We start from the raw sequence: 25,769 nt of genomic DNA on the forward strand, positions 1-25,769 counted from the left end.
TCATTCTCTGAGCATATAGCTTTGTCTCAGAATTCATTATGAACTGTTTTGGTATTTAAGGGCAATGAGAGGTGGAGGAAGTTTCTTTCTACTGTAGAATATACTGTATCTACAAAGTTCATTTTGGTCCATATTGATATTTATGGTATATATGTATATATTTTCCATATATAATATCCCAGAGCACATGACATGATAGTGTACCAGTTACATATAATATATAACCTTGAACACATGGCAGGATAGATGCAGTCATATCCCACTTGGGGTGCCAAATGTATTTACTTACCTGAAACCCTCGGGCCAGTGCTCCTATCAGCAGAAAACTGCGACGGCCCGGGGTTATACCAGTGAACACCATGGAGCGATCCTCTTCCTTCTTTCTTCAAATTTTCCACGTTAGACAAATGTGCAATTGAACGAAATAGACAATTTTTTTTGTTAAAGTTCAGCTTTTCGATCTAATGCGCATGTGCAGCCGCAAGAAGAAGTCGGAAGAGGATCGATCCGTGGTGCTCACTGGAAGATTTCATGGCCAGTGCAGTTTTTTTGCTGATAGGAGCACCGGCATATGGTTTCAGGTAAGTAAATACATTCACTTGGGAGTGCCTAACATTTGGCACCCCCAAATGGGATATGACTTTCATTCTCCTTTAAAAAGGATGTTTGCACTGCATTTATTAGAGCAAAATGCCGAACTTTGGAAACCTCCTCCCCATAGCTGCTACTATAACAATACTAGCACCCAGTCACCCCTTTTGCTACATTTCTCTAGGGGGGCAGGCTACTTGAACCAAAATCCTTTAAGTCCTAAATATGCTGTATTGTCTAAATAATGCCTATTGAATACCTGCATTGCAACTCAGTGCAGAAAGGCATCCAGGGTTCCAAGTAATCTCAATTAGGCCACAGCATGTTAATGGCAAATTGTCATAGCTTGTACTGCAATCTAGAGTACAGGATTACTGTAGTGCAGTAGCAGGCTTTATATGATTTTTTTTAAATTGCCCTCTAGTATCTGGAAATGGGAAAGGAGGGAGAAAAGACAAGGGGATGAACAAAACAGAATAGGTGGGAGAAAAACATAAGAATATTGAGAAAATAATAGAAGAGACTAGAAAAAAAGGGATCAAATGCAAACAGAGAAGCCTAAAGGCAGAAAGTTTTAAGAAACCCTTTAGAATACTTAGTATAAGGTCTCTCTAAGGTAAGAATAAAAAATGAAAATGGAAAAGGTAGCTGCCAAGTGGACAGAAATTTCCTGTTCTGTGAATAATGTTAGCAGTTAGGCTTTAGTTGCCCTTTCAGTTTATACATCTGTTCCATCAGTGAACGCACAGATGCAGGGTTTTACCTGAGGCCAGGAATCTGCCTGACAGTTGGTTCTTAAGTTGTTTTCAAATGGGATAGATAAAGGGTAAGTCACTTAGACATGATATTTCCATGTACAGTACAATTCCTATTTTTGGTTCTTTGTGTTCCATTTATTTTCTGCCTCTCTCCATCTTGACATTTTAAATGTTGCATGGTTGCAAAGTGTAAGAAAAATAACAGATTTTGAAGCTCAGATCTTGGGACTGGCCGTGCAAAAGTGACTGATAAAAAGCCATAAGTAGCCATATAAATACAAAAAATCTCAAATGAAATGCAGTATTCTTTGAAATAAGGACAATGATGAGGTGTAGCAGAATAAAGCAGATGAGCCCCCCCTGAGTCCCTGACTTTATTCCTGTGGCTCATTTAAGGTGGCCATAGACGCACAGATAATATCCTACAAATTTTTTTTCGTAGGATATTCCATGCGGGTATGGTGGGGCAAGAGACGACAAATATCGGCATAAGACTTGGATATCGGTCGGCTCGTTGATCGGGCTTGACGGACAATTTTGATTGGGCGCCTTTGAAGGCCATTGTTAGTGCTGAATTGTCAGATACAGGTAGAATTCTATTGTTTCTACCTGTATATCTGACAATTCAGCTCTACACGCGTGTATTGAAATGAACAATACTTCTTGGAAAGATATTTTCCAAGAAAGATCGTAATTGTTACGTCAATGGCCACCTTTACTCACTTAAACACTCTACAGATCCCCAGTGCGCAAGTGCTAGAGTGTTAAGCACCGACATGTTTGGATAGAAAACTGCTTAAAGCTGTAGCGCAGGTCTCTGTACTCTGAACTGTAGTCTAGTAAACAGGAAGTAGCCCCCATCAGCAATACAGGTGTTGGATCCCTTTTCCGGAAACCCGATATCCAGAAAGCTCCGAATTACGGAATGGGTGTCTCCCATAGACTCCATTTTATCCAAATAATACAAATTTTTAAAAATTTCCTTTTACTCTGTAATAATAAAACAGTAGTTTGTACTTGATCCCAACTAAGATAAAATTAATCCTTATTGGAAGCAATATCAGCCTATTGGGTTTATTTAATGTTTAAATTAATTTCTAGTAGACTTAAGGCATGAAGACCCAAATTACGGAAAGATCCGTTATCCGTGAACCGCCAGGTCCCGAGCATTCTGGATAACAGGTCCCATACCTGTATTAGAAAATAAAGACCCATTCAGCCCAACTTTGAGGTTTCCAATGTTTCTTGGTTTATTATTTAGACTTTAGTACATAATTTGGAGGCCTGATTTCTCATTTCCACCTTTCTGGCCCTTGAACAACCTTTCTAGCCTTTTCCATGTCGACTGACAGATGTATTCATTGTGCTTTCTGTAGGTGGAAGTTTACGTTTAACCTTTACATATTTACCTATGGATTCAGATACCTGAAAAAGGTAGGAAACACCATTTTTTTTCCAATATTTTAAATCCTGTGTAAAAATGACTTTTGGATGCAGCAGTTTCATAACACATTAAATGATTAAATCAGCTAATTCTAGGGATCTGGTTTGATATGTGAAGGTAACGAGTAGCTATTTTGTATGCAGTTTATCACCTTAATTAAAAGCAATAAACTTCTTGCCATAGCTTCCTTGCTTAAATGGTAATTTGATTTGTAATAGAGCAATTTTTGTTAATGTATCATCAGTTATACAATTTGGGAATTTGGCATCTAGGTATGACACATTGCTGTCTTTAAAGGAGAACTAAACCCTAAAACTGAATGTGGCTAAAATGCCATATTGTATATAGTAAACTTATTGCACCAGCCTAAAGTCTCCGCTTGTCAATAGCAGCAATGATCCAGGACTTTAAACTTGTCACAGGGGGTCACCATCTTGGAATCGTCACAAATTATCCAGCAGAAAATGAGGTTTGTCTGTAATATAAGATGATGCTACAGGGCTGATTATTAAATTCTGATGCTAATTGCACTGGTTTCTGTGCTGCCATGTAGTAATTATCTGTATTAATTACTAATCAGCCTTATATTGTGACATTTATATTCTGTGTGTACAGTATATTGTGAGTGGGTCCCTAAGCTCAGTAAGTGACAGCAGCACAGAACATGGGGAAAAGAAGATGGGGAGCTACTGGGGCATCTTTGGAGACACAGAGCTTTACTGCTAAAGGGCCGTGGTTGCCTTGGGCTGGAACAGAAGCATAAAACATAATGTACAACATTTCTAGCTACTTCTTTAGTTAAGCTTTAGTTCTCCTTTGAAGGGAAATCGTCATTTGTCTTTAAAAGTAAAGCGTCAGTTGTTAATTTAAGAGCTTGATCTCATTTACAGATTAAATCATTATTTTATGCAATTTATTCTGCATTTATCATACTTCCTGCACATCAAACCCTCTGATATTATGGATGTGTGCTTAGAAGATAAGGAAATGTACATTTACAGCTATGCACAACATGAAGGAGCAGATTTATTAAGGGTCGACTTGTAAAAAAATGTTAAGGTCAAAACTGTCAAATTTGACTAAGGAGTTATCCAAACTTGATTCGAGTTTTTTTTTTTCGTTTTTTTTCGAGATGTATCATACTCTGGCCCCTTAAGAATTCAAATTCGACTATTCGCCACCTAAAACCTGCTGAATTACTGTTTAAGTCAATGGGAGAGGTGCAGGGATCATTCCAGTTTTCTTCAGCGAAAAAACTCGAATCGAGTTTGATCAACTTCAAATCGAATTGGATTTGTTTAAAATCGTCCGAGTATTAAAAAAAAATATTTTAATAATACATTTCGACTAGTCCAATTTCTAATTTTAAAAATCTCACATGAATTCGAAATTCAACCCTTGATAAATGTGACTCCTAATGTTCTTTGTGACTTTAGTAATACAATTAATACTTTCTAACATATTGAAAATCACTAATGAAACTCACTAGAACAAATGACAACATGAGTCGCTTCATGATTAAATGCAACAGCTTAACCGATGTGTACAGTTCCCATTAAAGCTTGACTCATGCAGGAGTCATTTGCTTGAATGCACAGAATACAGATTTTATTCTGTCATTAGGATATTTGTGGGTAACCAACATTAGTTGGTTAAGACTAGATCAAAACTATAGCCAGTAAGAGCATTAGAACATTCTAATAGACTAGACCAGAGATTACTCTCTTCACTCGAGAGCCACAATCAAGCCAAACAAGCTACAACAAATCACGAGAGGATGCTAAATAAGTACTGTGAATGGCTATTTGTTTGCATCATGTGGACTGTCATCTTGCAGATAACTCTGTTTGGCAGTAACCTTTGGTCTTTCTCCAAAACAATATTCAAAATACCAAAATAAGGATCTGTTTTGTAACTAGAAGCAACATCAAAGGACCATGTTGTTCATGAACTACTGGTTGGGGATCACTGGACTAGACTAACGTAATGCTAATTACAGTATCATATACTGCATTACTCACAATTAACAGAGCCAACTAATTTGGCTATTTTTAGAGATTGAAATGTGCCTTTGTATGAAAAAGGTTTATCCTTCCAACTTTTCAGTTGCCTTAGTAATAACTCCCAAAATGTCTATGCATACTGAACAAAAGTTCCAATACATTGCAGCAGCTTCTGGCAGGAGTCAAATTTAGAATATTTTCATTCTGGCAGGTAATCCAAGATACAAACATAATTGGCTGCTGGTAAAATATGTATTATTATCATTTAATTAAGGGATATATAATGTCAAGGTATCAGATTCTGACAGAGCGTCTTATTTTATATTTGATAAAGACTGAAAGAATGGGTAGAATACATATATTTTTTTTCTGACAAGGAAAAATGTAAAAGAACACAAAAATACGATAGGTGCTCTGCTAACAAACCACTTTTACTGTCAATCTTTTATGCTCTACTCAACGATTTCCCAGGAGAAAGATTGTTCATGCTTAGACAGCGTCACATTAGTTTAAGGCCTGGTGGATGATGTACTGTGTGCAACTGATCAAGTCATAAATCTTGTCTTTTGCATTTGCATATGCTTAACATGCTTGGCACTATCTAGTGAAACAAAAATGGAAGTGCTGTGTAGCTGAACAGCAGACATATTCTATATTGCAGTGAACTATTTAATATAGATATCTATATGTACTTGATTTGTACAAATTTTACCTGATTAGTAATATGGTACACCATCAGTTGCAACCACTCAATTCTCACAGGTCTTGTATGGTTTGAATAATGCAAGCAAAAGAAAGAGTTGTTTTTTATGAACCAGGGTAGGTATGAAATGGGGCAAGTTTTGACTTTGTAACTATGAAACCCCATGGAGTGTGGGACCTCTAATGTAACAAAGGGCTACCAGTACTCAGCTCTGACTCATAGGTGCAAACTCCTACCTGTAAAAAAAAAAAAAAAAAGCTTAAGGATATTGGCACAAAGAGTGCTTTTAGGTATTTTGATAAACCCTAATACCCACAAAATGCCTTCAATTGCCTTAAAGTGCCTATGCAATCGATAATTAGGCAATTTTTGCCTGGAAATGTAAACTGCCAAAACAGATACACCAGAATTTCATAGTGAAATGCTGTGAGTTTCCAGAGGTTGATGTTATTCAACAAGCGCCTTAATTTAGTCATTTGATATAGAAAAACTGTTAGAATCTAAACAAAAGGTTTACAGTAAGGTTCCAATAATCACAGGGTATTTTTTAAATATCTTTATTAAACAGTTTTTAAATTGTACATATTTTGTTAAAGTGGTATCATGAAGAACATGTTATATAAGGCATATATTAAGACAGGAAGATGGTGTAGCCCATACTAAGGAATAACATGAGCTTCATTAAATTATAAGTAATCAATAATCAGAGAAAAAGACATAGAACTTATAACATGGCACTGGACAATTGTAGGGTCTAAGCTAAGAAGTGGTGGCTAGTGACAAAGCATACAGGTAGGTTTTAGGTGAGCTATTTTAAGTGTGGCTAGCAGATGGGGAAGCCAATAATCATAGATTTTATTCCTTACATTGAAAATTGTGAGAACATTGAAGATTGTGAGAAAGTAGAAAGCCCTTTGATCAATAGGCAGCTTGTATGTAAGGGGCTAAAATAATGGCCCTCTGGTTACCGCATGAGACCATGTGTATGCCCCTTTTATAACTTGTCTGCACAAGCCCCCTTATGATACTTTAGACCAGGACTGGTTTATCCCACCAGCTGGGTAGTCTAGTCGAGAGAACAGAACCAAATGAAAATACAAGTAAGAGCAAGGCAAATCCAGCATATAAAGAGCACAGGCTATTGCTCAGCAGTTTTGGTAATTTATTCAATTTGATCCTCAATAAAACTAATAAATTCCTGGCTGCTAGAGCTTTATCTTTTTCTCATGCTCATTAAGGTGGCTGTTTTCAAGTTGAGGGTAGTGGAAGATTCGCATGTATTTGCCTGATACAGAATAAATTGGAATTTAATGAAAAATGAATAATAACGAAATCATGCAGCCATTTACTCTTCAAGAATATATTTCAGAGGATTTTATGGAGGATTTATGAAATGACAATATCATATTTTTTTGTGATAGGGTTTGTGTCATTATGGAACAGATACTAGATATTTAATCTATGCATTGTTTAATCATTCGGCCATTTTAAACAATTATTTTAAACAATTCATTTTTCCTGACTGTGAGTAGGGTTGCCACCCGGCTGCCAAGGCTGTGGACTCCTTTTCAAAATGTTACATAGTTAATTTGGATTGAAAAAAGACAAAAGTATTTGACATACATAAACAGACTTATGTATCTTATGTATCTATACACTCACATATAACTATATATATATATATATACACACCCAATAGCCTTGGATATTGTGCTTGTCCAATTAATACAAGCCACTGTTAAAGGCATTAATAGAAACTGGCATTCCACATCCTCACTATGAAGAACCTACGCTATTTCAAATGAAAGTTCTGTTCCTCAAGTCTAAATGGGAGTCCTCTGGTGTGTGGATCTTTTATATGATAGAAAAGATCCCTAGTGTTGAGTATAAAATAAAATATAAGTAGGGTTTAAGAGGAAGTAGCCAAACTCAGCCAATTTGTAGTTACGTGGAGCACATACTCTCCATAATAAAGGCTCTCGGCAAGTGGTTCCCACACTGTTGGGCTAGAATAGAGGCTGGGTGGGCTGCCATCACATTTGATGTGAACACGTATGTGCTCTCCTTGTTATTCTTGGAAAGATGGCTGAATGGCTGATTTCCATTAGCTATAAACTTCTTTAAAGGGGTTGTTCACATTTAAATTTACTTATAGTACGACCAAGAGAGTGACATTCTGAGACAATTTGCAATTCGTTTTCATTTTTTATTATGTATGGGTTTTGAGATATTTCACTTTTTATTCAGCACGAGTTTGCTATTTGAGCAGTTTGGTTGCTAGGGTCGAAATTATCCTAGCAACCATGTCTTGATTTGAATACGAGACTGAAATGCAGTATGAATAGGAGAGGACCTGAATAGAAACATGAGTAATAAAAAGTAGCAATAACAATAAATTTGTGCAGAGCATGTGTTTTTTAGTTGGGGTCAATGACCCCAATTGAAAGCTGGAAAGAATCAGAAGAATAAGGCAAATCATTTAAAAACTAAATTAAAATTTAATTGGGAGTATAGTAAAATATCTGTGCTCTGTGGATATTACTCTATTCTGTGAATAATCTGCTGTTAGATTTCTTATGACTGTGCACAAGGTAAAACATTACATCTGCAAATGGAAATAATATAATATGGTTGCCTGGAAATTCAGAGCCCAGCAGGATAATGAAAGATGGAAATGAAAGAACAGTCGGAAACTAAAATAGGTGTCCCCTTTTATACAGTAAATCAGCTTTATGTTGTGTGGCTAAATCCTTTACTAAAAACACTTACATAGAGAAAAAATATTGTGGTGAAAGAGAAGCACTGTGACGGAATAAGGCAAATAAATCAAATTTTGAAAATGTATAAAGCTGGCCATGGATGTTGAGATTTTTAAAAGATCAGATCCTGATCGTGAGACCACGATCTTCTCAGAACGATCGTAGGATCGTACGACTTGACCATCAACCAAAAAGACCAATTTGCCAGGAAAACAAAGGGGAGCTGCCTGCTTGGCCTGCAAATATAGATAGATTGCACTGGGACGACAAAGATTTTTTGACCTGGCCGATCAATTTCCTGACAGATGTCGGGCGAAAAATCGTAAGATGTACGATCATTCGAATACCACTAACCGCACGATAATTTTGAAGGATTGGTCGGGCTTCCCTAAAATCGGTCGCTCAGCAAGAAGAATCGTCGCGTCAATGGGGAGCTTAAAGGGATACTGTCATGGGAAAAATTTTTTTTTTCAAAATGTATCAGTTAATAGTGCTGCTCCAGCAGAATTCTGCACTGAAATCCATTTCTCAAAAGAGCAAACAGATTTTTTTATATTCAGTTTTGAAATCTGACATGGGGCTAGACATTTTGTCAATTTCCCAGCTGCACCTGGTCATGTGACTTTAATAACCAGCTCTAATGGAAATCCTGTTTCTCTGCGTGCAGAGTCTGTTATTTTGTTACCATTTGTTTGAATTTGAGTTGGTTATTTGAGTTTTTCTGCTAAGAAAGGGAGCCCCCCTAAGAGATGTATTAGACCAACCTGTCAATCAAAATCTGACCCAGGCCTCCGCATGAAGAGTGGCAGGTTGTGGAGAGTGAGATACTGAACTTGATTATTTCTTAAATGGTACAGAATTTTGAATTGATTGTATTTAGAAAGTGTCTTATTTCAGTGAGTTTAAGCTTATATTAAATTTGTGATAGATCCCCTTTAAAGTTTCCAACTCCAGCTGCAGGTACAAAGAACACAGAGACAGACTTTCTCATCAGCTGGGATTCTCACTGGAAGATTTTTTGTATTTTAACGCTTTAATCTTAATTGCTTTAAGAATGCAACCCTGATGTTACCAGACTGCAGCTCCCAGCATGCCTCAACCTTTATTATATGTTAACATTATTCTGGGATTTGTAGTCCAGCAACAGCCGAGTAAAGTTGTTGAGCAGTACATTGCAGCAGGGTTTACTACCCCTATAAGTGCCTGCTATACTTTTACATATGAAAATAATTGCTTTCCTTGGCCCCTGGTAATTTGCAGGTGTCAGCCATTGCTATCTAATCATTGTTTCTACTTCCAAACATAAAAACACCCTGCCATTCAGTTTTATTTCAGATCCACCCAGGCTCTGATTCATCAGTAACTGCAAAATAAGTGGAGGCTTGGAGAATAGTAGGCGGAGTTCGATAGACCACTTGAAAAGTCCCCCACTTAATGCTCTCATGGAGTTATACCATTTTATTAGTGACTGGAACCAAGTGCCAAAAATCTAAAATCTAAATAGTAATTATAAAACACTGCTGGTATGTATAATTTTTGAAGCAAACCCACAGTGTTCTCTACTAACTAAAAATGATACATGATCACACCATCTGTTCAGCCCTTTATGCTTGATCATTTTCATTCCAACCCAGTACTTGGGAAAACTAAAATTCTACTGAAACCTATACCTCTCAGCCAACAGATCAATTTAAATTATGCACTGAAAGTAATGCATTGATCATACCTTAACTTGCATTATTTACAATGTAAAACAACTATCTGACACTTCTCACTGATGTTTTCTGAACAGGTTTGCTGACTTGGTCACCTGCTTAGAAGAACCACTAGATGAAGAGAAAATGTTGATGTTTGTACAATTACTATTTTACATTTAATAATTGAAATTTAATCATTTAAAATCCTACATGCATGGATATACATGTCCATATTTGAAGTGCCTGGCAGTCAGAAAACATTATGGGGTAAATTTATCAAAGAGTGAAGTTCCGCCACTAGAGTGAAATTCCGCAGCTCTCAATTCATTTCTATGGGATTTTGAAAGGCGTATTTATCAATGGGTGAAAGTGAAAGTTCACCCTTTGATAAATACGCCTATAAAAATCCCATAGAAATGAATGGAGAGTGGCGGAATTTCACTCTAGTGGTGGAACTTAACTATTAACTTCACTCTTTGATAAATATACCCCAATATGTGCATGTGTTGGAGCCAAAATGACTACACAAAAGCTGTTTTAGGTTCTGATGGAAGCTAAGAAAAGATGCCTCTGTTTAGTCCATTTAAAGCAAAGCAAGAAATGCAGTGTTCAAAACTGGACCTATTATTTCCAGCTAGGTACAAATGAAAGATTGGGAATAGTTGAATGAGCAATAAGATACATGTAAAAAACAAGCATGGGGACATTAAAACCTTATCATGCACTACAACAAATGTGAAATAGTCCTAGCAAAACAATAAGGCCTTATGGTTTGAAAATCCTATACAGCTGTCTACCCAGAATCTTCAGTGGTGAAACCTGTCTGGTTTCATTAGCCGACTATACCCCATGTATCGTTGTGCTGTCGTCATGTGATTGGGCTGTTCTCTTTTGCAGTTTCTCAAGTTCTAAATGTTCTACTTGACATACAGTAGCTCCTCCATAGGCTTAAAAAAGTAAAATAAAAGCTGCAGGTTGTACAAAAATGCATAGCTCCATATTAATATTATGAGAACAATATGATACATCACCTTTTCAGTAATGGTATAAAAGCACAGGTCAACTTCAAAAATGTAATCGGATCTGCAAACCATTTAACAATCATTCAAAGTCTGACAACAACATGTTGTTATCAGGGTTGGATTTGTGCAAATGGATAGCTCTGGACTCAGAAATAAGTATCCCTGTGCAGCCCTCCCTAGTTCCCCATGCATCCCACCCACCTTACCTCCCTTTCTGAAGTCCCCAATTATAAAATACTGAATTCTAAATATCATTATTTACAAGTGACTTTATTGTTTATATATTACAAAGTAAAAGAAAAGGAACTCAAAATTGCTCCATCACTTGGATTCTACAGTATAACAGAAATACTGTAGGTCTGCTCTGTAACTATATGAAATATCCTGAGGTCCGGAATGGCTCTCCTTTTTTCAAATAGCGGACCATGCAATAAGTAATTTAATTGTGTTAAAAAGGAGGCTATTGAGATTGCAGTTGTGCAAAACATTACAGCAACTGTTTCTCTCTTTGAAGGTTGATGGCAGAAATTCAGGGTTGTTTGAGAATGTGGATACTGTGGATTGGTATTGACGAATAGGAAAAGAGCACCCTTCTCCCAAGCCTGTAAAAACCAGGAGTAGCCACCACTTCTTCTTATCTCCCAAGAACCTGTTTCAGGTTTTGTCAGATGCCAAGAGAGAAGCTGCCTCGGTTCAGTCCATTTATAATAAAGGCAGGATGGCAGTGCTCAAGACTGGACCTATTTCTTCCAGCTAGGAAGCAATGAAAGATTTGGAATGGCAGAATGAACAACAAGATGAATATTAATAAACAAAACAAGGCCAAGATGGGGATCTGGAATTGCTACAGTCAAAAACTTCATTATGTACTAAAGTGATGTAGAAGCATAAAATGTGAAATACAGAGAGACATACAGTAAAAGCAGGAGAAAGTTGTTTATCTATGGACAATAATGGTCATATTTCAGCATACATGCATTACAGAATCAGCAGTGTGGACACCTGTCTGGTTTGATCAGAAGGCATTGTTCACAAAACCTGATATGTGGATGGGATGCACTTTAATAGCATGTTGTAAGAGTTCTCTAAATTCTTCTGCTGTATCTTCTAACATGAATAGATCCTTCATTGGCTCTGTAAAGTGAAAGCAGTTGGGTGGTGTAGCAGGGGCTGTTAAAACTGTCCCAAGATAGCTCCATGAGAACATTACAAAAAGAATACAATAAATTGCCAGGTATGTCACTATTTCAGTCATGGAAGTGAAGTATAAAAGCACAGCCCACAACAAAAATATAATAGGAGCTGACAATTATGACTGCAACCAGAAAAACTGGAAACCTATATAGTCGTTGCATGATTCTTGTAAAGTCAGATTTGATGCAAAGGTAGTCTCGTAGCTGTAATAAAAAGAATGCAGGCTGTAAGGATTATACGCATAGAGAGTTGAAGACAATATGAGCTTGCAGCAATGACCCTGAGTAGGAGGCTCATTTGCGTAACAGTTTAGGTCTGTTGAAGACATCACAATGGACACTTCCAGTTTTGGCAGAGTCATCACCTACAGTAAAGCCCTGCACAAGTATTCTAACAATGTAGGACTTTACCCAGATTTTTTTATCCCTGGGGAAGTAGTCCTTCTGTGGTTAAGAACAAAATCACTAAGACTGGGTATACTTTGTTTTCTGTATGTGAATTAAAGTAACTTGCCCAAGTATACAAGGAGCAGTTTTTAAGTGTTTTAATTTATAATAGATTAGAAGTTTGCAACATTTGTTTGAATTCTAAAAATGTGATTACTCTCTGCTAAGCTTACACCAGCAGCACAGTTGTAAATGGTTCTCTTTCTCACATCAGACACTAACTCTGCTGTACTACACTGCTCAACCACACTTTATTCAGTTGCAGCTGGACAACAAATCCCAGCATACTTTAACATATTATGAAGGTTAAGGCTGGAAGCTGTAGTCCAGCAAGATTAAAGTTGTATTCCTAAAGCAATATTGCTCAATAAAACTCAATAACTCAATAAAATCCAACTCTCTTGGGCTCACAGTGGTGAAAATATGCAAAATAATCCTTCAATGCGAATCCCAGCTGATTTGTGTAAATCTGGTTCCATGTTCTTTGTTTCTGCAACTAGAATTGCAAGTTTTAAGGGGACACTAATCCCATCCATAAAACGGTCCCACTGCGCCACCTATTTCTCTTATAAGTTCAAGAAAAACTTAACTACTCATGGAAAATGATTCACTGTGAGAATTATACTGACCAAAAATTATTGCCAGGAGTGCTTCATTGAGGTGCTCTTTGTTTGCATCAAAGATGGCGGATCAATCACGGTGCGGACTGGTATAAACATTTAAACTAAAAGAACACCAAAGACCCAGGTTCAATGTCCCAATATAGGTCTTGCTTCTATAAGTTCCTGTCTGCGTTTATCTATTTATTTGGCACAGCTGTGCTGTGATGATATGCACAGACCATTATGGGAACCCTGGAGCTAAAGCTTGGTTTGGAGGTGGTGGTAGCTCCAAGGTTCCAGTGCATCAATAGGTGCAACTGCACAAAATTTGGAGGTAGGACAAAAGTAGAGCACAGTTATAGAAAATTGCAAGAAGTGCATGTTGCCACAAGTACCACAAGTAATTGGGTGGTTCACCTTGAAAGGAGAACTAAATCCTAAAAATGAACATGTCTAAAAATGCCATATTTTATATACTGAACTTATTGCACTGGCCTAAAGTTTCAGCTTCTCAATAGCAGCAATAATCCAGGATTTCAAACCTGTTACAGGGGGTCACCATCTTGGAAAGTGTCTGTGACACTCACATTCTCAGTGGGCTCTGAGCAGCTGTTGACAAGCTTAGTTTAAGGGTTGTCACAAATCATCAAGCAGAAAATGAGATTGGCCTGTAATATAAGATGATGCTACAGGGCTGATATTTAAATGATGATGCTAGTTGAACTGGTTTTCTGTGCTGCCATGTAGTAATTATTTATTTATTTATGCATTATTTATTTTTTTATAGTTTTTGAATTATATGACTTTTTCTTCTGACTCTTCTAGCTTTTGAATGGGGGTCACTGACCACAAATGCTTTGTAAGGCTTCAAATTTATTGTTATTGTTACTTTTTATGACTAATCATTCTACTAAGATCCTCTTCTATTCTAGCAACCAGATATCTAAAATTGCAAAACTGGAGAGCTGCTGCTAAATAGCTCAAAAACCACAATAAATAACAAACTGAAAACCAACTATAAATGGTCTCAAATATCACTCTCTACATCATACCAAAAGTTAACTTACATGCGAACAACCCCGTTAATGGAATTCTTCACACAGCTGATCCAGGCACAACTGAACTTGCAGATGTGAATGACTTCAACAGTCTCTGAAGCAGTTACCTCTTATATGTGTTGTGTGTTAAATATGTGGCCAGTAGATGTCACTATATACAAGACTTGAAAAACTCACATTTTGCTCAGGTATACAGGTATGGGACACATTATCCAGAATGTTAGGGACCTGCAGTTTCCAATATAAGGGATCTTTCCATACTTTGAATCTCTATACCATAATTCTACTTAAAAAATAATTTAAACATTACTTAATCGCAATTGGATTGTTTTGCCTCAAAGAAGGATTAAAAACATTTTGGTTGGGATCAAGTACAAGCTACTGTTTTGTTGTTATAGAGAACATTTTTTAAAAAAAATTTAATTATTTGACTGGATTATTGGAGCCTATTATTATTGGAGCCTATCTTTATTGGAGTTTATAGGAGAATGCCTTCCTGTAATTTGGAGCTTTCTGGATAATGAGTTTCCGAAAGACGGATCCCATACCTGTATTAACCTATAACAACCGATCAGCAGGTAGCAGTTACTGGTCTCCTGTTTAAAAGAAAAAATTTGATTGGTTGCCACAGATTACGGCTGCTGGGCAAGTGCTGCTGCTGGACTACAACTCACATTATTCTTTAGGATATTGTCATAGCTAAAACATGATGCAGTAATTGATTCTTAAAGCAAAACTAACAAAAAATCATTTTCCAAGTGCTCCAGGACCAGTAGATCCAATAAGATTTATTGGATCCATCATTGAGAATCTAATTACATAGAGTAGTTTTACTTTCATATACAGATAAACAAACGTGTGTGAACATGGACCTGGCTGCCTATAAATGAATAGAAAAGGCATTAGTTACTGTTAGGACACTACTGTACATCATAACTGAATTCACGTTCTCTTGTTTCTAGACACCTTGGCTTTGGAATACAAGACAGTGCTGGTACAATTATCCTTATCAGGTAATTCATGAGCTCCATCTCTATATTCTATACTGTATATTGTATTCTTTTTTTTTTCTATTTATTCAAACATTGTTCAAATATTTAACATTTTCACAACAGAATCAGCAGAAGCAGTTACAAATAGGCTGCCATTTATTACAAATGCTTTAGTAGTGTCACTCTAAGATTGGTGAGTATTGGGAAGTAAGTATAGGAGAAATAAGACATAAGGAAGTAAGAAGAAGTAAAAGAAAGATGATAGATCTACACTAGCTGACAGTTGACTACATCGGTGGCCAAGTAAGAGAAAAAGGAGTGAAGTGAAGTTGCTCAAGAGCCGCTCTGCAATGGTAAAATAGTTACATCCTGCGTTGGCCTGATAGACCAAATAGAGTTCCACCTTGAATCTAAGTATCATTTCTGATCTTACATGGCCCTGTCTATTTAATCTAGGCGGAGAACCACTGCAACTTGCAGTGCAGCAGTAAAGAGTGACTGAAGTTTATCAGAGCACAAGTCCCATGACTTGTGACACCTGGGAAACAATATGCCTTGCCCCCATGTCAGATTTCAAAATTACATATAAAAGAAATCTGTTTGTTCTTTTGAAAAATGGATTTAAATGCAAAATGGAGGAGCATGATTAACTGATGCATCTGGGGAAAAAGACAGAATGGCTTTAGCAGTATTTTATGCCTTTTGTAAATGGAAATATTTTCAATGGAAATATGTATTGTTTTAATTTCTTGTAATAAACAGGACAATATCTGAAATTGAAAGTAAAGTCACATTCTACTTTCTGTTTCTAAACAAATCATCAGTCCACTGAGAAGCACTGAGAAGCAGCTTGTTATACAGAGAGATTCTCAGTGGACTGCTACTGTAGTAATTTCAGGAGTCCAGCACTGAGCCAATATGTCCAAATTCACATTCACAACGTATGAGTAAGGGTTGTTACCCAAAATGCCTGTGTCCCTTCACAGCACTATATGTTTTTAATTTTGCAAAATACAATGGTTCTTAATTGTGGATAAGGAGTGTAGACCTTTCCCCTTTCTACCCAAAGTCAAAAGTTAACTTGGATCACACTGGGCAAAGGAAATGATTTAATTTAGCATTAGCCTCAAGATTTAAACACGTATCCGATATGTTTCTAAGGATGCAAAGCAAAACCCACAGCATGTTCGGCACTTGACGAAAATAAGAAAAGACATCACAAAGAGGATTTTTAGGAAAGAATAAAACAAACACAAAAACCCCAGGGGATCGGGTCTGATGCCAAACTCTAAAATGATTTTCAGCTTGTGTTATTCTCTGCAGAGGCTGCTTCTTGTTACAAGATCCCTGCTGTCTCATTGCTACTTCACATACCACAATACCTACAGTAATAGCTTTTGTTCTGCTGCATTTTCATCTGGCTCCCATTAGTAGGAGGATCATAGGTATAGGGAGATAGCATTTTCTGAATGTGTTTCAAAGACAAACCAATGTACCAGCACAAGGAAACGTATTAACTATTCATTTAATTCAACAGTTTTTTTTATAGAAACAGAATTGTAATAAAATATTTCAAATGTGCCTCAAAATCTTTATGAACCTTGGTTTATTCTTACCTTGTAAAGCCTTAGATACTGTTTTTATATTGCGGTTCCTCTTATGTGGCACCATTGACCTACGCATTACCAGATTGCTCAGCTTTCACCTGCTGCCTGACTTGGTGTGAAAGGGATGTATAGAGAGACAAGCCAAATTTCAAGGGCAGTATGCACCTAGAAATGGAGCAGGCTTTGATAGGCAGTATGGCTTAGTACTGCATAACAAATTGCCAAGGGAAATGTAAAATAAAGTTGTAAAGAGTAAGGAAATCCATTGTTAGAGACACTAAAAACAACCATAAAGCTATCCCACTGCACATCCTTAATATAGAATTCTACTGACCAAAAACTAAATTAGAGAATTCACCAATGAGAATGCGGATTTCTAGCACTATTCAGGCACTGATTATTATGTAATTTCTGTCTTCATTATTTTACACTGGAATCAGACATGGGGATAAAGGACATCCTTGTTCAGTGCTAGGAAATTATGCTTAAAGCTTCTAACTCAAAGAACATAGAGCCATATTTACACAGATCAGCTGGAAATCTCATTGGAGGATTCTTTTGGCCTGGAGAACTGAAGAAAAGATTTAATGAGTAACATGCCTTAAAGTGGTTGTTCACCTTGCAAACACTAGTTTTCAGATTGTTCCCCAGAAATGAAGATTTTTTTCAATTACTTTCCATTATATGTTTTTTACTGTTTTTCCAAAATCTAAACATAAAGCTGAATGTTCCCGTCTCTGGGGTTTCAGTCAGTCAGCTCAGTAATGGGTGCAGATTCTGAACTGTTACTATTTTGCAACATTTGTTTGATACATTTCTCATCGCCATATCTGGAGTATTAAGTATTATATTTCTATTGTAATTCTAACAGCTGTCTATAATGAAACCCATGGATTCAGTTTAGCAGGGACAAAGATAAGAAATGTATCAGCTAGATGTATAATTTTAGAACAGTTTACAGGGTCGGCGACTCCCCCCCTCCCAGACCTGCTTTAGAAGGTGAAATATTACACTTTACACTTCTATAGTAGAAAAATGGTGACACATAGAAAATAGAAATTCATTGGAATTTGATTAATTCATTGATAGTGCCTCAACAGTATTGTTGGCTGGATTTAACGGGATATATCTTTTATTAAGGCTCTCAGAATATTATTTTCTTGTACTTTAAGTACTGAGTCAAGTGTACTATTAAAGCCCGCACCACTTGTGTCTTCAACTTGAGCCAAGTAAAGCTTGCACTTAAAACCCTTATCTGCAAAACCCCAGGTCCCAAACATTCCAGATAATAGATCTTTCCCTGTATATTAATATGCATTGAAGACAGGTTCTGAAACCCTGCTATTGATTATGTGTTATATACAAAGGCATGGCACAATTAGTGGATTAAAATGGCAGTATACTTTAAATAATAATTCATAGATTTGTGTCATTGTACTGGTGCATTAATCCAAGAATAAATGTATATTAATTCATTATCCTTTGAGTTCCTTCAAGGCAGCTTTGCTTCAGTGGCAGAATTTATTGCCAGATCTAATGAGATGAGGCCCCGGGCCACACGATGGAATAACAAATTAGATTTTCATAGGCAGTAAAGCACCCGCTAAAAGCCTTCAAAGTCAATGTTCCACAAAAACGCTGCAGTGTCTGTGTGCTCATATAAATATGAGTCGCATCTGACAGATATCTAATCTTGCTGCTGCTTCTTCTTGAATCACTTAGCAAAACAAATAATGGAACTCTCATAAATCATCACAACTGTGTGTGCTCCATTCAGTGCTGCAACAAGGCAGCATTTCATTTACAAGTGACCTTGACAATAACTTTTGTATTCTGGTTTGTGTTTCCTGACAAACTGTCAGAAACTGTCAGTGCTAGGACTGTGGTGGGTCTGAAAGCATTGGTATTATGGATATACCTTAGTTGTAGGAATGTATAACCAAATTTCCTGTTCAGTGGAGATGCAAACACTGTGCTTGTTTTCAGATAGGAATTTTCTGTGTTGGGGGTTTCCATGACAGGTTAGTTGTGAGTGCAATGTGTACCATGAGCTTTAGAGACTCAAAGAGACATTTACTTCTGCAAGTGCTGCTTGCTTGAAGGTGGTGGTAGCTCCAGGGTCTATAAAAGATAGGATGGACACACTGTTGGCAAGCACAGCAAAGTCCAAGAAGTAGCTTTGGAAGCAAAAAGATGTAGGCTAGGGTCAGACAGGGCAGAAATCAGCCTGCTGAAATCCACAGGCCAAGTTCAGCCCCCTACCTCTTCTTTGGTTACATACGGAAGCTTTCTGTCAGCACCAACGTAAACACAAAACTCAAGATTTTGCATTTCGTGCCAAAATAAGCCGAAATGAAGAAGTGAAGGGGAACAGCCAAGCAGAGAATCCGTATAGTCTTTCCCTAGCCTATGTGTGTCACTATTTAAGTGGAAATCTACTGCTCATGTTGATGCAGACCATAGTGGGAACACTGTTATTGCTGCCTGCTTAAAGGTAGTGGTAGCTCCAGGGTCTATAGGAGACAGGGCAGATTGCACTGGTGGCAAGCACAGCTAAGTGCAAGAAGTAGCTTTGGAACAATTACCTTTAAAGAATGGTGTCAATACACACCGACTGCGTCCATTTTTACATACCCTGCTAGTGCTGCTAGTGTGGTGGTAAAAGGCTCTTTCTAAATCCAGTGGGTTTCAGTTAGGATCTTGTCCAGTAATATAAAACTGGGCACTGTTAAACACAATTCACAAAGCATATCACCTACATGTCCTTCTTGCAAATTGTTGAATGGACTCTGCAATCAGTCATTATCTTTGCCAATTTTAACTAATAAGAATTTTCACTATTGCCTTGGACTTCATTTGACAGCATTAGTAGTGGGCTACCTGGTACAGTATTTCCCAACATAAAGGAGCCTATTTATCATGCTGTCTAAAAAGTGGAATGAAGCATTACAGGTGATGTTGCCCAGAGCAAGCAGCCAATCAGCAATTAGATTTCAACAGTTAGAAAACAAAAGCAAAACTCTGATTGGTTGCTATAAGCAACATCACTGGTAATGCTTTACTCCACTTTTTACACAGCATGATAATCAGACCCTATAATGTAACATAAATAGAAATAGCAAGGATTGTCTTTGCATTCAGAGCAAAACACATATTATAAAGTCTTGGGGGAATGTAATAAAAGTCGGTAACGGAAAAAATATTTGCAATGCGAAAAGTTATGCTCTGTGCGAACAAATTTGCCTTTGTGCGAAGTGAAATTAGAGTTTTTATTCTTATTTGTGCTAATTGTTTTGCTCTTTGCGACTTTTATTACATTCCCCCATTGTAGTTCTAAGTAGTTAATCTGTGTGTGAATTTGGTTAGTTTTTTCTATTTATTTTTGTTTGTTAACTAAATCAATAATAGCTGTTTTTCTCTTTCAGCAACTCACCTCTGACTTGCATTACTACTATCTTGTGGAACTCTCTTTCTACTGGTCCTTGATGTTTTCTCAATTCACTGACATCAAGAGAAAGGTAAATCAAAACATTCTCTCCACATGAGTAGAAATTTCAGTATTTTTTGGAACTGAATCTATGCCCAGTTTCCCTCTTCTGTACCATTTACAGCTGTCCCATTTAACTATACTGATAAATTCATTTGTCATGCTCATAGCAGTCTTCTATAGAGCTTTTAAGGAGGTCAAAGCAAAATTTATGACCCACTACAAATTTTGCATGATTGACTTGCACCCTTTACTACCCCTCTTAGTATTTAAAACATTTTAATGCTGTGTGGGGAGGGCCAAGCTGGTCTCAAACCTATTTCACACTGGTAATGCCATGCACTTGCCTAGAACTACAAACGTATGTCCACCCTGTAGCCCCAGGCACAGGTAGGAGAGGCAGGGCAGAGAGTTGAACCAGAAAATAAAGGCTTGCAGCAGAGGCAAGGGTGCTCAGCCTGAAGGCCAGATATGGGATGATTTGGGGATGACTATTTGCACTCCTAGGAAAATATACATTCATAGATAACCCATACCTTTGTTTTTCCACTCTTCGTTTTATTATAATTAGAAGTTAATTAAAATATGCTGTACTTGCAGTGGTTACATATTTGTTCATCGTGATTAATTAAAAAATTAGGCATATATTAAGGAGCAGATTTCCTGCAGATAAAATTCATGTTACAATCCTTAAGTTATATGAAACTTTGTAAAATAACAGTAAGCAATCAAGTTCTGTGCAGTGCATTGAGTATGTCAGGAAATATGCAAATGGTTCTTGCCTTCCATCAAATTTTTGTTTCATGGATGATGAGCCGGTTGCTGTGGAGCTTGGCAGATAATTTGTCACAGGGAAAGCACAAATGTCTAGCCAGCTTCCTGTCTTGTCTCATTTGGTGGTGTTTTTTTAAAAAAAAAAAAAAAAAGAAAAAAAGAAGGTTCTCATTCTTCCAGATCAGGGTATATCATGGTATATCTATAGTAATAGGTCAAATCAACTGGACTTGCTGAAGACGTTTCACTAGTCATCCGACTGGTTTTGTCAATTCAGAATGACCTGTACACAAATATTTCTGTGGTTAAATACCCTGGAATATTGCACCAATCAGCATAATGTCAGTATAACCAGCATAGGGTCAGAGAGTTTGCTAAGGTATGGTGTTAATTGTATTAGCATGATTGGAACTGTGTGGTGTTATTAAGCCGTCCAGGAAGAGGTGCCAAAGTAGCATTGTACTGTAGATGTCATTCTGAACTAAGAAAGCCATTCTGATGACTAGCGAAATGTCTTGAAAAGAAAAAAATACAGCGGGTCCAGTTGATTTGACTTATTACTATAGATACACTCTATCCAACCAAGTAAGTATTGGTCACCAAGTGACCTTCCATATTGTATGATAGCAACTTCCTGATGCATCACCAACTCAATGCTTACCTGTTTTATTACAGAACTTTTATCAAATGTCTTGAAAGATAATGTGGATATTAAAGATTTGCATTGATTTAGGAATGGACACTGACTGGGCTGTACTCTTTAGCCCTCCAGCAACTGCTTGTCTCTTTTGTTAGAGCCCTATTGGTAGAATCACTAACTTGGAGAGAGAAAGAGAAAGTGATAAGCGATACAGCTGATGTTATAAGTTTTTCTGGTAGACCCTCTAACTGTTTAACCCAGGATTTGTAAAAGTGTTCAGCACATTTTCGGTTAGGAAGATGGGAAAATTAACTTTGGAACTTGTACCGAGCTCTGTGAAAATCACTTTGCAACAGGTCAAGCACAGGAATGATCAATTCGGTTCCCGCAGTGCTATTAGTTATATTTGTTTATTGTTTTAAGGAAAGACTGCTGCTCAGTGAAGATACTACAGTCCCTTAATATGTGTAAATTCTCTATTTCTGATTTTCTCCTGATGTATTGCTGTATATGTTGGACCCCCACCTATGGCTACCATTTTGTATGAATCTGAAAATCTTCACCTAAATGTTCGATACATGGGTCCGGCTGGACCAGTATTGATGAATACTGAGTTTAATGTAGCACTTCTACACCAGTGAAAGACTGTTATGCTAGTAAACTTTCTTGGTTAAACGAAACATTTTTGCAAAAGCTCGTCTCTGCCTGCCCTACTGCTGTGTCATTGACTGTGGGGCAACGCATTTAGGTGTATGTGCTAAGGATGCAAAATTGTGCCTTACTGCTCCTTTACAGGGAGCAGTTGTACCCTTAGCATTGGAGCAAGATCTAAAGGCAGGCTCACATAAACACAATGGAGCCCTGTACATATGGTAGCCCTTGCTACCATATGTGAAGCGCACTAGCTAGATGGATGCATTCCAGGGGACTTCCAGTTGCTGTCAACCTCTCGCCCCATCTGTATTTCCCTAAAGTCAGTTTAATCTAGGAAAGAAATAAGGCAATCAACATAAATCTTCAAATAAAAATAAATGAGCCATAGCCCCTTTTTTTACCCTGAGCTTGCAAGCAGGTTTAACATAATTATGTGTGGGTAGTAAGAAACCTCTAATGAAGCAAACAAACCTAGGGAAAAGCTACGTCCCTTAATATACATGTGTCAATTCTTTGCTCCTTAATTAAGGATGGATTTCTCAGAAACCAACCATTTGCATAAACACAGATATAATTTTCCTGCAACGTATATTTACATTTTATATCAAAAATGCAATTTGTTCCTTGCATTCAGCGTGCTTATTATATTTCTTTCACATTAACATTTTCTCTTTATGACTTTGTGTGTGAAATCTCACTAATGTGGTTTGTTTTAATCTTCCTGTTAAGTAAGGAGGCATGATGGCAGTGTTGGAGTTATGTTATAGGAGGTTTGATTTACAGATGCACAGTGCTGCTTCCAGTCTCATTACACCTTGCTCATGCCAAACTGAGACTTGAAATTGGGGCACGTCACACAAGATCACCTCAGTGGAACAATATAGTGCTGAAGCTAGCATTCAGAGTAACACTTACAAGTTTGGTGATGATTAAGTAGCTAGAGACTTTGGGAGATTGTAGGTGAAAATTGAGGTACAAATGATATAAAAGAGTTTATTGCTACACTTGGAACTTGGACTTGCCTTACAGAGTATGAGTGGATTCCCTGGGGGACCCCGGCCAAGGACAAATCCCATTAGCCCTTTCTTATATCCACCTATTATATTTAGCACTAAAGCTGATTTTTGTGAGAGTAGGCCCACAATTTCAGGTTCTCTAGGAGGCCCTAGAAGGCCCAGTCTGGCACGTCCCTGAACACCAGCATTCTTTGGAAAAAAGCTTAATAGATTTTGGGACTTGAAGTGAAAGAAACCTCACAATGGATAAAATAAGGGAGGTGTATGATTACACTGTGAGCCTAAAAGGGGGCAGGGTGGAGAACAGGTCCCAGTGAGCACAGAGGCAGAGAATCCTGCTCAGTTGAAGGAGCTTGTGTCAAAAAAGAGAGGTATATTTTTTCATTTAAACTGGTTATTTTACAGTTGGATATATATGGAGTGCATGCTCAGTAGGGTGGAAAGCAGCTGCTGCTACTGCTGTGAAGCCAGCAACAAAGATATATAATAGTAACAGCTTAGAGAGTTGTAGCCCTGGCATACTGAACTGCTACAGGGACACAATGGGTCAAAAGATACAACATTTTAAAATTGAAAATTTAGGAAAAACAATAAAATAGTTGTGTTCTTCTTGAACATGTGTTTTGTGAAGGTGAATGTCCCCTTTAAATGCACTTGGGTAAAATTAGCCACTATATCATTGTTTTTCTCATAGCAGGTCAAATTTCTGGAATACAAAAATGATGGGTCTTCATCCAAGTAGCTCTCTCCTCTCTTCTGTCAATGACTTGCTTTCAATTCTATTATAAGAAAAAACAGTCTCATAGAGCCATGTAATGGTGTATTTACTAGAGGCTGAGGAGAGCCCTTGTGAGGCAGAGGAATGAATGCCATATTGATTGTGGAGAGAATTGATTTGGGTTTGTGGTCTGAATCCTCGTAACACAGTTCTTCACAGGCTCTAGCTCTTGAATTATGATTTGGAGCTAGTTATGATACTTGATATAATTACTTTGCAATGCTGTTTACTGGAGAAATGCATTAATGGAAAAGGCTTAATGTTGCTATAAATACTTAACATCCTTAGTATATCTAAGGTATTCAATGCCATTAAATCCCTTGGTTTAGGTATTCGATTTTCCTTAATACCGTCCATCCCTGTATTTTCTATTCAGCATATGTAGTTTTTCAGCAAAATTTGAGTGAAGGGTGACTCACCAACAGTGTTTATATCCCCTTTAGCTTCCTCTGCCCCTTGGGACCCCTCCATGAAGCACTTGTTCCTGTGGGAATTGCTACGATCTGCAACTGTACATAGGAAGGCACAGATTCTTGTTCTTTATTCTTTGAACTAAAAGAGCTGCATCGCAGGCAGGTTGCTCAGAGCAAAAAATGTGTGCCCATAGGATTGCAGCCCATTGCTGCTTTTGCACTACAAATTTTAAAATATATGGTAGGACAAGGGGTAGATGGGTACTGGGAGTTGGGGTCTCAAGGATTGAGAGTCTTGTACCATTAACTGGTATAGCTTTTATTCGGAAATGTACATTTGGGGAGTTTCTGGTGGGTTATTATAACTGTGCAAAAACAATTTCCTATTCTTCAATGAATGTTTTCAGTTGATTTCTATCTTTAATTTGCATTTAAATATGATTGTTTAGAGATACTGTATGATTTTATGTAACATATTGTGTATTATATCACTACTAGATCCATAATCCAAGGAACTCTCTCTTCCATTCCATTAACCATGTGTATTTAATGACGGACTAGCAGTTTTCTAATAGGAAAGAATGATTTCTTGTGTCCATGGGTCCATGGGCAATGCAGGTATATTACATGCCTGAAACCGGTAGTGTTCCTTGTTTTCACACTTTATTTATTGAAGTTCCTCTTCCAGGTGAACATTTGGTCAAGCTTCAAAAGCTGCATACAGCTGATAACAAGATTATAGATATACAAAAGCTATCTTATAATAAGAACCATCCTCAAGTTACAGGTGTATTCAGAACCGAAAATAATTACCCTAAATTTGCTTTTAGGCTGAGCCCTTCGTCTGTTAATTAGTAGGGCCACTCCCATAGTGATTGTTGTTGTTGTCTTTTCAGGACTTTGGCATCATGTTTCTTCATCACCTTGCTGCAATTTCGTTGATTACCTTTTCATACGCGAACAACATGGTGCGAGTAGGTACCCTAGTGATGGGGCTTCATGACATGGCTGAGGTTCTACTTGAGGTGAGATGATAAAATTATAGATGTCTTGTTTAAGTGTAAGGGAAAATGTATTCACTTGGACAGCTGTGGAAGCACTATTTTGCTTCTAGACAAAGTTCACAAGGCA

At 37.3% G+C, this 25,769-nt stretch overlaps 1 protein-coding gene across 3 annotated transcripts in view; it reads left to right on the forward strand.

Moving 5' to 3' along the window:
• LOC108701361 (ceramide synthase 6-like) overlaps nt 1–25,769 on the forward strand; it is an 83,628-nt gene that overhangs the window by 40,238 nt on the left and 17,621 nt on the right. For 2 of the 3 annotated variants that reach the window (XM_041576109.1, XM_018235879.2), the window contains exons 4-7: nt 2,726–2,783; nt 15,240–15,290; nt 20,302–20,394; nt 25,535–25,663. In XM_041576109.1, the coding sequence (XP_041432043.1) occupies nt 2,726–2,783; nt 15,240–15,290; nt 20,302–20,394; nt 25,535–25,663 (331 nt within the window). The remainder of the gene's footprint in view (nt 1–2,725; nt 2,784–15,239; nt 15,291–20,301; nt 20,395–25,534; nt 25,664–25,769) is intronic. The other variant, XM_041576110.1, reaches the window with a different exon arrangement.

Source organism: Xenopus laevis, chromosome 9_10L, assembly GCF_017654675.1.
Source record: "Xenopus laevis strain J_2021 chromosome 9_10L, Xenopus_laevis_v10.1, whole genome shotgun sequence".
NCBI classification, from domain to species: Eukaryota; Metazoa; Chordata; class Amphibia; order Anura; family Pipidae; genus Xenopus; species Xenopus laevis.